We start from the raw sequence: 13552 nt of genomic DNA on the forward strand, positions 1-13552 counted from the left end.
GCAGTACAGGACTCAGCAGGGCCTGAGGGGGCTGCACCACAGGACTCAGCAGGGCCTGAGGGGAGCTGCACACAGGACTCAGCAGAACCTGAGGGGGCTGCACACAGGACTCAGCAAGCTTTGCTAAATTCCCACACTTGGCTCTGGGGTTTCTAAGATTTCAAAGGCAGTAACTCAGCTGAGCGGAGGGACGCGGCATCAGAGTGCAGGACACATGAGTACCAATACGAACACGCCTCCCCTTTCAAATGGAGATAGAGATCCTAGATGGCATTTAAAAAATAAACAACTTAAAAGAGCAGAGCTTCCTATAACGATTAAAGCTTTTTAAAGCTGTTTTTGGGAAGTGGCATATGTATATATTTTTCATGCATTGTGTACACATATGTGCAGGTATATATACTCATAGCATGTACACATGCGGAGGCCAGCAGGCAATGTTGGGGTCTTTCTCCATCACTCTCCTTATTTGCTGTGACAAGGTTCCTTTTTGAACGTGGAGTTCACTGATTCAGCTAGACCGGCTGGCCAGGAAGGTCCAGGGATCTCCTGTCTCTGCCTCCCCAGGGCTGGGCTTATAGGCACATACCACCATACCCAGCCGCCCCTTAGTGGGGGTCTGAGGATTCGAACTCAGGTCCTCAAGCTTGCAGAGCAGCAGTTTACCAACTGATCCATCTCTCCAGACTCTAAAAACTTGTATGGTAAAAATGCTATGCACAAAGGTAAGGAAAAGAACTCATAACGCAGACAGAAAGGGAGCAACATCTGCCATATAAAGCATGCTGGCATGACAAGAACATTGTGTGTGTGAGTGTGTGTGTGTGTGTGTGTGTATACACAAATATGCAAAAGTAAAAAGCCAGTCTCTATAAAGAGGTGCTCAAGCTCACTCATTGTAAGGAGGTGTGAATTAAGGTAGCATTGGCTTGCTGTGCCTTTTACACGGGCAGGAAGGAGCTGGAGGAGCCAGAGGCCATGGCCATGGGGGGAGTCCTCATATATATTGCTAGAGGAAATACGAGTTGTTTCAGTGTTTTGGCAAAGCAGTTTGGAAGCATCTATTAAACTAGATTACACAAATCTTCCAGGCTCAGCCTCATGTTCTATCTACCTCACAGATTGAAAAAAGCCCCGTGTGTCCGGGCGCAGAGGACACCGCCGCCCTGTTTACGCCAGTAAAGTAACGACGACAATGAGAATACCCATAAAAAAAAAAGAAATGGTTTACAGTGCATCCACATAACAGGCTATTACAAAACCATGAGAAGGAATGAAAGAGAACATTCTGCACTTCCACAGGAAGACCATAACATACATATAGAATCACAGAGAAGCCAACAGTCTATGCAAAGCCCGTGCCTTGGGCGTGCATATCTGCATCTGTACATATGTGTACAAACACTTGCAACTGGATAGTTACATGAACGTAGGTATTCTGCAGAAAGACGGACACGAGGTTTCTAGGGACTGTGGGCAAGAGAGCTGATTTGAGGGGAAAACTAAAATATTGTTGGGAAAACCCAGGGTGCTGGTATCCTCCCAGTCATGTGAAAAGGGAGGAGATGGGACACACAAGTGCTGGCCTGCAGAACTCGACAGCAACTCAGAGCTGCTTATAAAGCTGCCCATCACACATTTTTAAGGGAAAGAAAGGCAATCGCTGAGATATATTAAAATATAAAATATTAAATATAGGAAAAAAAAAGCTGAATTGCCGAAGTGAGAATTCCAAGCTCTGTCCCCTGAGGAAGGGTGGTGACTTGGGAGCAAAACCTGGAAAACACCCAAGGGAGGGAGGGAAGTCGCCAGCCTCTCAAATGTCAACCCTAAGTCCCAGGTGTCTACAGAACGGGCATGCACGCCCAGAGGGGAGGAGGAAAGGAGGTAGAGTTACTAATAATTACATGAAGATATTTTGGTACTAAATGTAAATATGTGTGCCCTGAAGGTGGTTTTAGGAAAACTGAAACTTAAGGCAACCTGCAGTAGCTCCAGACGCGTTCTAAATGCTGCCTCTTCCTTCTCCTAAGATTGGTGGGAAGCTCAAACAGCCACTTGACCTCACCATCCCCTCAGAAGAGACAGATTTCCGGAATTAGTGCATAGGTGATTTCCTTTCTTCCCCACACTCCTGATTTCCTAAGAGCTTTGAATAACCCAGTTTAAACTCACATTCCTGGCAATAAACAGACTGCATCCCCAGCTGAGGTCTCGGAGTCATCAGCTTGGGAAAGGAGAAAGAAGAAAGAAGACAGGAGCCAATACAGATGGAACACTTCCAGTGTCTATGTTCCGGATGGACATCTGCTCTTAGCTCTCACCGCATCCCAGGAACTACAGGTACTGCGGGGTCAGTCCCTCCGACACGTGCTTGGCCGGATGGCATTGGCTTCAGAACTTGTTGAGTCTGACTCAGCGTGCAAGCCCGACTCTTCAGGGTCTGCTCTACATGCTGGCATTATGGACAGAAGATGCTGCTCTGAGAACACAGATTAACCCTGAGAGCACAGCCCCACTTCTGTATAGATGGGAGGCATATAGATGGGGCCCCCCATACGTGAGCTTCATGCTGAGCCTGCGTGGTGACCTTGGCAGGCTGAGTCCATGACATGCCCCAAGGGTCAGAGGCCTCGGGGTGTTCAGAGACCAAGCAAATGACATAAAAGAAAGATGGGTGGGTAAGCTGTGCCCATCTAAATGAATATGGCTGCTGCTACTCAGCTAAGGCTCTACGTGATTGAACAATGAGACCTGATTTTGAATAGAAGATTACAACATGTGATGAAGGTGGGAAACGTGCCAAGCCAGGGATCCACTTGCCACCACTGACTCATGGGAAGAATTCTGTCCTCATGCAACAGTCATTTCCCTCACCAATTCCATGTGACACTCTTTGGCGTAATATATTAATTTATTTTTAATTTTTATAAGCTTGTATCATTTTCTTAGTATTATTTGATGCAAACAGTATTATTTCTTCCTCCTTGAATTCTAAGTAGGATTATACTATAAAACTCCAGATGATATAAAAGGCCTGGTTCAAATTCTCGTCCTGTCCCTGAACAACTATTAGACCTCTTAATGTTTGGAGCCTGAGTTTCCCAATCAACAAAGTGAGTCAGTGTCTATGCTGAGAAACTCATGGCCTGTCTGGTCTCTGAGGACATCTGCACTCATATGAACATACCTACACACAGACACATACGGACACATAATTAAAAGTAAAAATAAATCAGAAAAAAGAATCATTTGACCAGGTATGCTGACACATGCCTTTAATCCCAGCCCTCAGGAGACAGAGGCAAGCAGATCTCTGTGAGTTTGAGGCTAGCCTGACCTACATGGTAAGACTCTGCCATCCCCACAAAAAGGAAAGCAAGGAAGGCGTCATCTCAGCTGTGTGTGGTGGTGTATTCCGTCCGTTCTAGCACTTGGCCAGAGGCAGGTGGGTCTCCAAGTTCTGAGTTCAAAGCCAGCCTGATCTACAGTTCTTCCAGAACTGTCTCAACCAACAACAAACAAACAAGACTCATCTCATAGACTGGCTTTAAAAGAAGCTACATAATCAAAATGTTCCAGGAACATTTGTTCTGTTCCATCTAAAAGGCAGGCGTGAGGTGCCATAAATCCACAGAAGCTGTAAACAAATAAACTGAGGAAGGCATTATTTTAATAATTGTCTCTTCGCTTTATAACAGGATTTCCTGGAGCAGGCCTCTCTGGTGCACGGAGGACCTGGTATTTCCCACAAAAGTTTTAGGTTTGGGCAACTTTTTGTTTTTATTTTTTATTTTTTTTAAGGACGTATTTATTTTATGTATGTGAGTACACTGTGTCTGTACAAATGGTTGTGAGCCTTCATGTGGTTGTTGGGAATTGAATTTAGGACCTCTGCTCGCTCTGGTCAACCCCACTCTCGCTCCACCCAAAGACTTATTTATTTTTATACATAAGTACACTGTACCTGTCTTCAGATGCACCAGAAGAGGGCGTCAGATCTCATTACGGGTGGTTGTGAGCCACCATGTGGTTGCTGGGATTTGAACTCAGGACCTTCAGAAGAGCCGACAGTGCCCTTATCCGCTGAGCCATCTCTCCAGCCCAACTTTTTGTTTTTAAATGAAGAAGTGTGGAGTGTTTTCAATGTCAGAGGAAGAGGCTTTTCACCTGTGGTGATGGGAGAGCTGTCTTGCAGGTGAGAAGCCAAGATCAGCTCTCCTGGGTTGCCTAGCAGCTGCATCCTTCTGCGAAGTCCCCAGGGACTCCACAGCCTGCTTCCACCCATGTCCTTCTTTGTACCTTCCTTCGGACAGCTTTGGGTAGGGAGTAGGAGGTGAGAGAGGGTGATTGGGATGGGGACAACAGGGTGGGGCTGCGGGGCAGATGGGGTGCAAAGTTGGGGGAGCAGTGCAGTCACTGCACCTTGCTCAGAGGGGATCCAGGGCAGCAATACGGGTCAGAGCATAAATTTCTTTGGAGCTCTTGAGAACAAAACATTATGTCATGGACTCTGTCCTTTCCAGAGCAGCTCCATAGGAAACACCTGTGGAGTGGGAAGCTAGAGAGATTAAAAATATCTGCCTGATCCCTTAAAAAAATATAAATAAAATAAAAGATGAGAGGAAAATGGTCTCTTGTCTTCACAGGCAAAACAAACAAAGTGCTATCTGGTTTGAGCCATTTCCTCTCAGCAAAGCCCAGCCCTCCCCAGGCAGAGCAGGGCCTGGACCACACATCTGAACAGCCCAAGACATCTTGATGATTGATGGTGCCCAGGAGGGACTGACTTGGAACAGGTTCCCAGTCCCCAAGCTTGGGGCTTCTTCTGCCGGAGAGAGGGTGCGTTAGGGGAAGCTGGGATAACCTCATTTCCTTGGGGAGGCATGCATCCTCCAGCCAGCTTTGGAAACAAGGGGCCCTGGTGCTCCCCCTCCACTGTCTTCCCAATCCCAGGAAGTCTGTCCCTAGGGTCACAAAGGATGGTGATAACAGCCCTGTCCAGAGAGGACGCCCGAGGACGTGGTGCTGTCTCTACAGGACCTGGCTGAGCGCAGGCTCGGACGGGGTGGCAATCCAGAAATAGACCGCACTGGCTCCTTGATGTCTCACTTGCAAGAAATCACCAAGCCTAGCACTTCTGTCCTTAGCGTCTATTTCTGGCCGAGCGTCCACTGCTGTGTCCACATCGCTGTGGCTCTGACCCTCCCAGGCTGCTCTCCTCCCCCCTCAGTTCCGGCCACTGGTGGTGCTCACCTCACTGCTTTCCTTGCTTCTGCTCTTCCCTGTTCTGCTGCCCTGATAACCATTCTCGAAATTGAGTGCAGTCAGGATCTTACTTGGTTTACCTGTTCCACGCTACCCACTGTGCGCTGGAAACATCTTTGTGCGGGTCCAACAGCCTGACTCATCAAATCCTTAATCAGAAGTGATTCCATAACCCAAAACTCTTCAGATGAGAACATGACAGCACAAGCAGAAAATTACATACCCAATCTCACGTGATGGGGGGGGGGCAAAATGAAGGAACACCAAAAATAAATAAATAAATAAATAAATAAATAAATAAATAAATAAATAAATGTATCACAAAATTACCACCAGCCTTTACCTAAAAGGTGTCAATGAAGCATACGGGAATTTTATGTTTGTACTTTACTTGCATATCAAATAACTCAAGATAGCCACGAATTTGAATCTGAGAAGAATCTAAGGTTAAAGATAATTGTGCTCAGGAGAGATGGTTCAGTGGTGAAAGGCACTTGCAGCTCTTCCAGAGAAGCTGAGTTCATCACCCAGCATCTATGCCAGGCAGCCCACAACCACCTATAACTAGCTCCAGAGGATCTGATGCCTCTGGCCGCCCATAAACCCATACCCCCCCACAGACATATAGACATAATTTAAAATAGCAGAATCAAACTGGGCATTGTGGCACATGCCTTCAATCCCGGCACTCAGGAGGCAGAGGAGGATCTCTGTGAGTTCGAGGCCAGCCTGATCTACAGAGTGAGTTCCAGGACAGCCAGGTCTATATAGTGAGAGTCTGTCTCCAACAAAGCAAACAAACACAAAGTAGAACCAATCTTAAAAAAACAGTTCTGGCTCCCAAGCATTTCTAACCAGAGATATTTGGCCGACGCAGAATGTAAGGCTGGTTTATCTTTCTGAGAAGGTCACTTTTCCTCAGTAGCAGTTGCCAACACTCACGGAACACTCGCCATGTGGTGCAACCATGGAAACCAGCCCTCACGACTGCATCCTCACCTAAGCCTTGCAAGTCAGGCACTTTGATCACAATGTGGATGGCGGGGGCTGGAACTCAGGAAGGCTAAATGGCTTGCCCAGGGCCCCAATGCTGTGGTGGAGCTGGGATTCCAACTCTGGAAGCCTGTTTCCAGGCCCTTGAACCTCCCATCATGTGCCTCTTGCAGCCTTCCACACACTGCATTTACACACACACCACACACACACATGCACGCACGCACACACGCACATGCAGGCACACACATATACACACACACACTCACACACACATACATGCATGCATACACACACGCATGCTCACACGCTCACACACACACACACACATGCTCGCTTGCACACGCATGCACGCTCACACTCATGCACGCACGCTTACACACGCACACATGCTCGCTCGCACACGCACATTCTGTACCTTGGATGTCTTCGCCCTGTTGCCCCCCAGCTAGATTGTTCATTATCCTCCATGACCCAGCTCCTTGCTACCTCTGGGAGGAGTTATGTGGATTCTCCCTGCGTTGGATCATCACTGCCCCTCATCCTCTCTCACAGCACTTGCTTTGCCACACTGGAGCTCCAGCCCCTCTCTCACTAGCCTTCTCACAAAGTTGGGTCCCCTAGCCTCTACCTTGGGTTGCCCATATGCCTAGAAGAGAGGCTGGCATACAACAGATTTGCAACAAAAATCAGTTGGCTTCAAGCCAGGCTGAAGGGCTTGGGGATTCAGGCTCCCGGCTACTGTGACTCGGTTCCCTGTGTCTTAACTGAGATCAGCCGTCTGCTCAGCTCCGCTCTTTTATTTCCAACAGTTCCCAGGGATTAGAGAACTTGGACAGTTTCCCCGTGTGTTCCTAAGATGTATCTGGGTTTGTGCACTGTTGCTGGAGTCTAGAGGAGATGGTAGAGGCAAAGGCTCCCCCATGGGATTCCCACGTCCCTGGGTGTGAAATCCGGGCAAAGCAAGCTCTAGAAGGCAACCTTCTCGAGTTAGAAAACACCAACTCACAGTTCCCACCTGGGAAGGCAGGAGTGGCACTAATCAGATGCTAAGCACTGAAGCGCTGTTGTCCAGCTTGTCAGATTGGCAGCAAAACCGAAGTGTCATTGTGGTGAGAAGGCAAAGCTGCCAGCTTATGGTGAGTGAGAATTGGTTCCTTAAGAACTGCTGTGAACATTACACATTGGTTAATTCCGCCCCCTTTCGGTGCAGTCATCAGGAAAAGCATCTGAAGAGGTCTACGCTGTAATTTTAGAAGATAGACTATGAAAGTAGAGAAAGCATGTCACTTAACACAAAATTGTCCGTGTGCGGTGCTGGTCCTATAGAGGTGAGAAAATTAGAAACCACATGATTGCTGAGATTCAGCGAAGATCCAAAGACAGTCACAGATCACAAAACCGTAAAACATTGTATTCCTACTGAACACGACACACATACAACATTCCGGCACCATGAGATTAATACGAAGCAGCAGCAGCAACAACCACCACCACCACCACAAAATGGCTGAAAACCTATAGCAAGTGTGCAGAAGGGATATAGCGCCAGCATCAGCAAAGACTGGAGGAGAATTTGCAAGCAAGGCACAAATGTTAATTTTTTTACTAGCCTTGGGGCCGTTCACACCTCTCACAATTTGAAAATAATCACTGGAAAGAGAATCTGTGTTTTCCCAGGGCCAGCAACCATGGATGTCTTTAGGGACCAGCAGCCCAGTTCCAGGGACAACTGCTTGGATCTTCGCTTGGTCCTGGGGGCTGAAGATACCTTCAAGTCTATGGCTATAGAGAGGGCTCAACTTTAAAGGGGTTCAGTTCTTCCACCCTTGAATTCTTTCCAGTTGGTCCAGGTGATAAAGGAATGGTGGCCCCATGAGGAATGAAAAACTGAAAGGGAGGTGGGAGCTAGGGGTAGGAGAGTTCCTTCCTCTTGGGCCTGGTAACCGAGCTAGACCCTCCTCTGGGAAAAGGCATTGGCTGGGTGACAGGAAACATCTAGGTTCTACTCCTCTAAGAAAGATGCGGGCTCGGGAGGGACACAGACACTCCTAGACTCCTTGGAGTTATCTGACATAGACTCATTATGTCTCCACCTCTCTTAGAGCAAGGACTGTGGGTACGAGGGAGAGGGTGTCGGTTCATGGAAACACTCCTCCTACGAGTGTTCCATCCACACTCGTACCCCTGTGTCTTCTCTCCTGTCTTAACTGGGAAGACAGGCTTTCTCACGTAGAATAAACACAGGAGAATAAAATCCAGTAAGAACTTCTTGCAGGACTTGAGGACAAGGTCAACTGAGGTCAAAGAATTCCCCCAAGGTCTGTGCTGTTCAGAGCACTTGACAATTGTTGTGTCAGACAGAAACAGTAGGACGGCTAGAGAGGTTATACCTGCTTGGATCTTTCCATTCTCCCCCCAACCCCCTCTTATTTGCTTTAAGACAGGATTTCTTTGTGTAGCTCTGACTGTCCTGGAACTCTAAAGACCAGGCTAGCCTCGAGCTCAAAGATTTACATGCTGCTGCTTCTGGAGTTCTAGGATTAAAGACATGGGCCACCACTGCCCAGGTAGACCTTCCCATTCTCTTCCACACTAGGCAGTGAGGTTCAGGGCTGGGGCCATTGTTATGGGTCGGATTGAGCCCTTCATAGTTCCCCCGTTGAAGCCTTGGCCCTCAGCACCTCAGAACGCAACTGTATTTAAACATAGGGTCTATACCGAGATAATTAAGTTAAAAAGTAGCTTTGAGGGTGTTTTTCTTTAAATTTTATTTATTTTTGTGTATATGAGTGTTTGTCATATATTCATGTACACCACGTATGTGCCTGGTACCCATGAAGATTAGAAGAGGGTGCCCAATTCCCTGGAACTAGAGTCACAGATGGTTGTGGGCCACTAAGGGGGTGCTAGGGATGGAATCTAGGTCCTCTGCGAGAGCAAGCAACACTCTTGACCACTAAGCCATCTCTCCAGCCCCCGAGGGTGGTCTTTTTGACTGGGATCCCATTGACTGCTAGAGAGAAAGGGACACAGGAGGGAACTAAGGCAGGACGCCTTAGAGGAGGAGATAATCACACACGCACACACACACACCACTGTAGCTTGAACATGAAAAGTCACTCCTAGGTTCCTTGTGTTGAATGCTTGGTCCTTAGGACATTTTGAGAGCTGGGAACTCTGGGAGATGGGACTTAGCTGGAGAAAGTAGATCATGGGGCAGGGGTCAGGGGTAAGGGGCAAGGGGGAGGGTGAGTTGTGGGAGGTATGTGTGCTCTTCATAAGTATTTGGTCCCCAGCTCCTTAGCCCCTTCTTGTGCCCCCTCTCTATTTCTTGATGTTGCTGTGGCCCCAACCCCTGCCATGAGAGACTGGTACCTTTGAAATAGTAATCCCAGATAAAGTCTTCCTCCTGTATCAGGTATTTTCTCACAAGAAAGGTGACTAATAGACACACGGACACCATGTGAGGTCATAGCGAGAAGATGACCACGTACAAGCCCTGAAGTGCACTTCCAGAAGAGACAACTCATCTACCCTGCTCTCAGACTCCCAGCCTCCAGGACTATGAGAAAGAAAGGTTCATGTGATGGTTGAGCCATCTGATGCTGTGGGTGGCTTTGCAGAAGCTTCGAGGTCTCTCCTCCCCCACGGTGACACTTCTGCTCACTCTCTGTGCCGTCTCCCCAACCCGACCCTACCCTACCCAAACTTGACTTTGCAAAGGCAGAGCCCTTGGCTGGGCTATTATTCTGCATGCCTGTCTTCTTTGCTCTATCCTTACCCACCGTGCTGTTTCTGGAATTTAAACTCTTTCCCCAGACAGGAGGATCGCTAGCCCAGTCTTTGCTGTAACTGGGACAGTTTGTGCCAGATGGCTGAGCAAGCAGATGTTGAGGGCTGGGCAACTGGTGTGTCTGCATGTCTCACACCAACGCTCAACCCTCTTCTGGAGAATCAGAAAGTGCTGCAAGTCGCTGGTTGTCCCCTTCAAATATAGTCTCAGCCTCCAAGCAAGCTGTTTGCTCTGCCCAGCCCAGCTTCTCATCTGTAAGAGTCTCTGGAATATTAAAGGGAAGCCATAAGGAGAACTCAAGGCTGAGCTCCAGGCAGGTGACTGTTCCCAGCTTTATCCCCACTCCCAGCACCTTTCCTGGCTTCAGGGCACCTGCTTCCTGCTAAGGGACTAAATCATTCCCAGATATTTTCCTGCCTTAAAAAAAACAAAACAAAACAAAACAAAATGCCGGGTGGTGGTGGCGCATACTTTTAATCCCAGCACTTGGGAGGCAGAGGCAGGTAGATTTCTGAGTTCAAGGCCAATCTGGTCTACAGAGTGAGTACCAGGACAGCCAGGGCTACACAGAGAAACCCTGTCTCAAAAAACAAAAACAAAAACAAAACAAAACAAAAACAAAAACAACCCACTGGTAACAATACTTTGCATGTGTGGGGAACTTCACAATTCTTCCAAGTCTATGAATATATTATCTCATTTAATCCTTCCACCAGGCCAGGCAGAGAAAACCCTGTACCTTAGTGAGGTCTCTAGACCGTGCATGCCTGGTTCAGTAGTCCATAGCTATTTAGTGATGCAGTTCTATCTAGCATCACCAAGTCCAGTCCGACTTTAAAGATGGTAAAGATTCCATTCTCCTCTTATACGTACCACACCACCACATGCACATGTGCCCAGAGGCTCAGGTGAGCTGCTTGCTGTTGCTATGGAAACAAGAAGTCTAGCCCCTGTCTGTCTGGCCTTAAAATTATGGTTGCACCTTCCAGTCCCCACTAAAACCCAGGCTCCTTAGTCTTCTAGGTCTTGGGTAGAAAAGTCCTGTCCCAATAAGGAAAGTTCCTCCTCTCTCTTTTCTCTGCCTCTCCCTCCTCTGTTTCCCAAGGAGCCCAGCTTTTCTGGCCTTGAGGTTGGATGCCTGAGCAGCCCTCAAAGGTCTTCACAGCCTGCTGTCTCCACTCCTCTTTCTGTACGGCTCAAGTGAGCTTAGTATATTTATACAATTCCTGGTCCCATTGCTGGATAAAATGAGCGGTAACCCCAAAGAGTGGCTTGGGAGAGCTCTTCCTCTCTGTAACCCATCAGCCACACCCATGAACATCAAGTTTAAGTAGAAGAGGGTGTTGGCTATTTGGGCACAGATTTAAGGCTAGCCCCTGAGACTTTCCCCTGAAACTAGACTGTGCAGAAATCCTGGGTCTTCCCAACCCAAGCCTTGAAGATACTAGGAAGGTGTGACAGGAGCTCTCGCTGGAACCAGCTGTAGGGCACACTCCACAGGCTCTCTCTCCTCCAGTGTGATCTTCTGCAACCTGTCCCTGATTTGTCCTTCAAGTTGGGTTGAGCACGGGATCCCCTCCCCTTGCAAAACACCCTATCTGCTCCTTTGCCTGGACAGAACACCTAGGTCATATCTACTCGAACTCTTGATCACATTGCAGCAATCACCTGTCATCTTTCTGATTCTCTCACTAGACTGCAAAGTCCCTGGTCCCCTCGGAAGGCAGGAGCCAAGTCATTTTCCTACTGAATTGAGACCCAGCAAAGAACCTGACCCAGTGGGTACTTGTCAACCGTTTATCCAGTAACTGAGTGATCACTGCTCCTCCCCCATCCAGACAGACCACACTAACCTGTGAAGGATTTTCCAGAAGACATTCCCTTCTCATTAACCACACACACACACACACACACACAGGTGTGTGCACACACCACACCAGCCTGTTATTTCCCCCATCTGCAGATGCTTCAGCAGGAAGTACCAAACGGTTGCTTCATTTCCCAGTGTCCACATCCCCTTCCTGCCCTGCCTGGCTCTCCCCTCCCAGGGGAAACCGCAGGACTCACAGGCAGCACGACACTGGAAGGAGCGGACCGCCTGCTGGATACGCCTGCTGGATACGCCTGTGAGTCCATCTCACCTCACCTTCCCTCCCGGATCCACTCTGCTGAGCCTGTAATTTGTGCAGACCAGGTACAGCCAGGCCCTGTGGAGGCAGGCAGGCAGGGCAATGTACCAGTGCTCATCAAGACTCATAAAAATATCCACATCCTCTGGCCTAATAATTCCACTCCTGGGAATTGCTTCCAAAGAAATGGCTTAAAAGAAGAAAAGGATACATGTGCTGTTTATAGCTATGTTATTTATAACACAGAGAAAGTAGAAGCAAATGCCACGACCCAAAATAGAAAAATAATAAAATAAATGATGGTTTATTTGTGTGGCAGACATTTAAAACAAAAATACAACTTTGCAAGGACAAGGATATCATCTTGAAAATCACTTTAAATAAAAAGATCACAGTGCAGAGTTGTAAGTACATATGCTTATTACAATTGTGTAAGTGGGGGCCTGGAGAGACAGCTCAGCAGCTAAGAGCCCTGGAGGACCCATCTTCAATCCCCAGCACCTACGTGATGATGTCCCACAATTATCTACAACCAAGAGATCTGATGCTTTCTCCTGGCTTTGTCAGGCACCCATATACATGTAAAAAATACCCATACATATATAATAAAATAATCATAATTTAAAAAATTATGCCTGTGGCTAAGAATAATAATGACACACACACAGCTGGCTGCAGTCATATTTAGTGGGATCATCATTTTCTTCCCATGCCACCTCTGCTCTGAGACAAAAACAGAACAGGAGGAGAGACCCACCTGGGACCTGTAGTCTAGGTTGGCCTTGATCTCCAGATGCCCCTGCTTCCAGCCCTTATTAATACATTAATAGTCTTTTGTTTGTTTATCTTTGTGAGTAGAAACAATGGAAAACCCCCTGAACACAAGTGCTAGGGATTTCTAGAAGGACCCCCACCTCCAATCGCAACGTTATCATGGAATATACTAATGAAAACATGCCTCGTTTGGAGCTCTCTTGTACCTGGCGGTGGGTTTATAAATCACCTGCTGTGTGGGACTCTAGCTCGACAGCTTTTAAAGGCCCTCAGAGGACATTTTTGCATAATGGACAAATAGTTTTATCTAGGGCGTTCTCCGTCTGGCCACCATTCCTTAGCCTCCTGCCCCAGCCCGGCAGTCCTGCAGACTCTCCCTCTGAGTCCCCCATCCTGGAGCTTGAGGAAAGGAGGGGGGATCCCACAGATTCCTGGGGTCACCTAGGTGGATAAGAAACTCTAATAGGACCAGAATTTACCCAATGGAAATAAAGCCTCAGAATGAGTCTTCTTTACTTTATTCTCCTGCCCTCTCTCGGCTCTTCTGTCACCTCCCCTCCTCTCTCCTCCCCTCCCCTCTCCTCTGCTCCCC

General features: G+C 47.8%; 1 protein-coding gene across 4 annotated transcripts in view; it reads right to left on the minus strand.

Moving 5' to 3' along the window:
* Nucleotides 1-13552, minus strand: part of Rcsd1 (RCSD domain containing 1) — a 62293-nt gene that overhangs the window by 34892 nt on the left and 13849 nt on the right. Inside the window, exon 1 of one of the 4 annotated variants that reach the window (XM_031388124.1) lies at nt 12125-13461. The exons of 2 other annotated variants lie outside the window; for them this stretch is intronic. In XM_031388124.1, coding sequence (XP_031243984.1) covers nt 12125-12193 — 69 coding nt within the window. In that variant the 5' untranslated portion in view covers nt 12194-13461. Of the gene's footprint in view, nt 1-12124; nt 13462-13552 lie in introns of those variants that run through there. One more of the 4 variants, XM_031388103.1, reaches the window with a different exon arrangement.

Source organism: Mastomys coucha, unplaced genomic scaffold (assembly GCF_008632895.1).
Source record: "Mastomys coucha isolate ucsf_1 unplaced genomic scaffold, UCSF_Mcou_1 pScaffold1, whole genome shotgun sequence".
Lineage (NCBI taxonomy): Eukaryota > Metazoa > Chordata > Mammalia > Rodentia > Muridae > Mastomys > Mastomys coucha.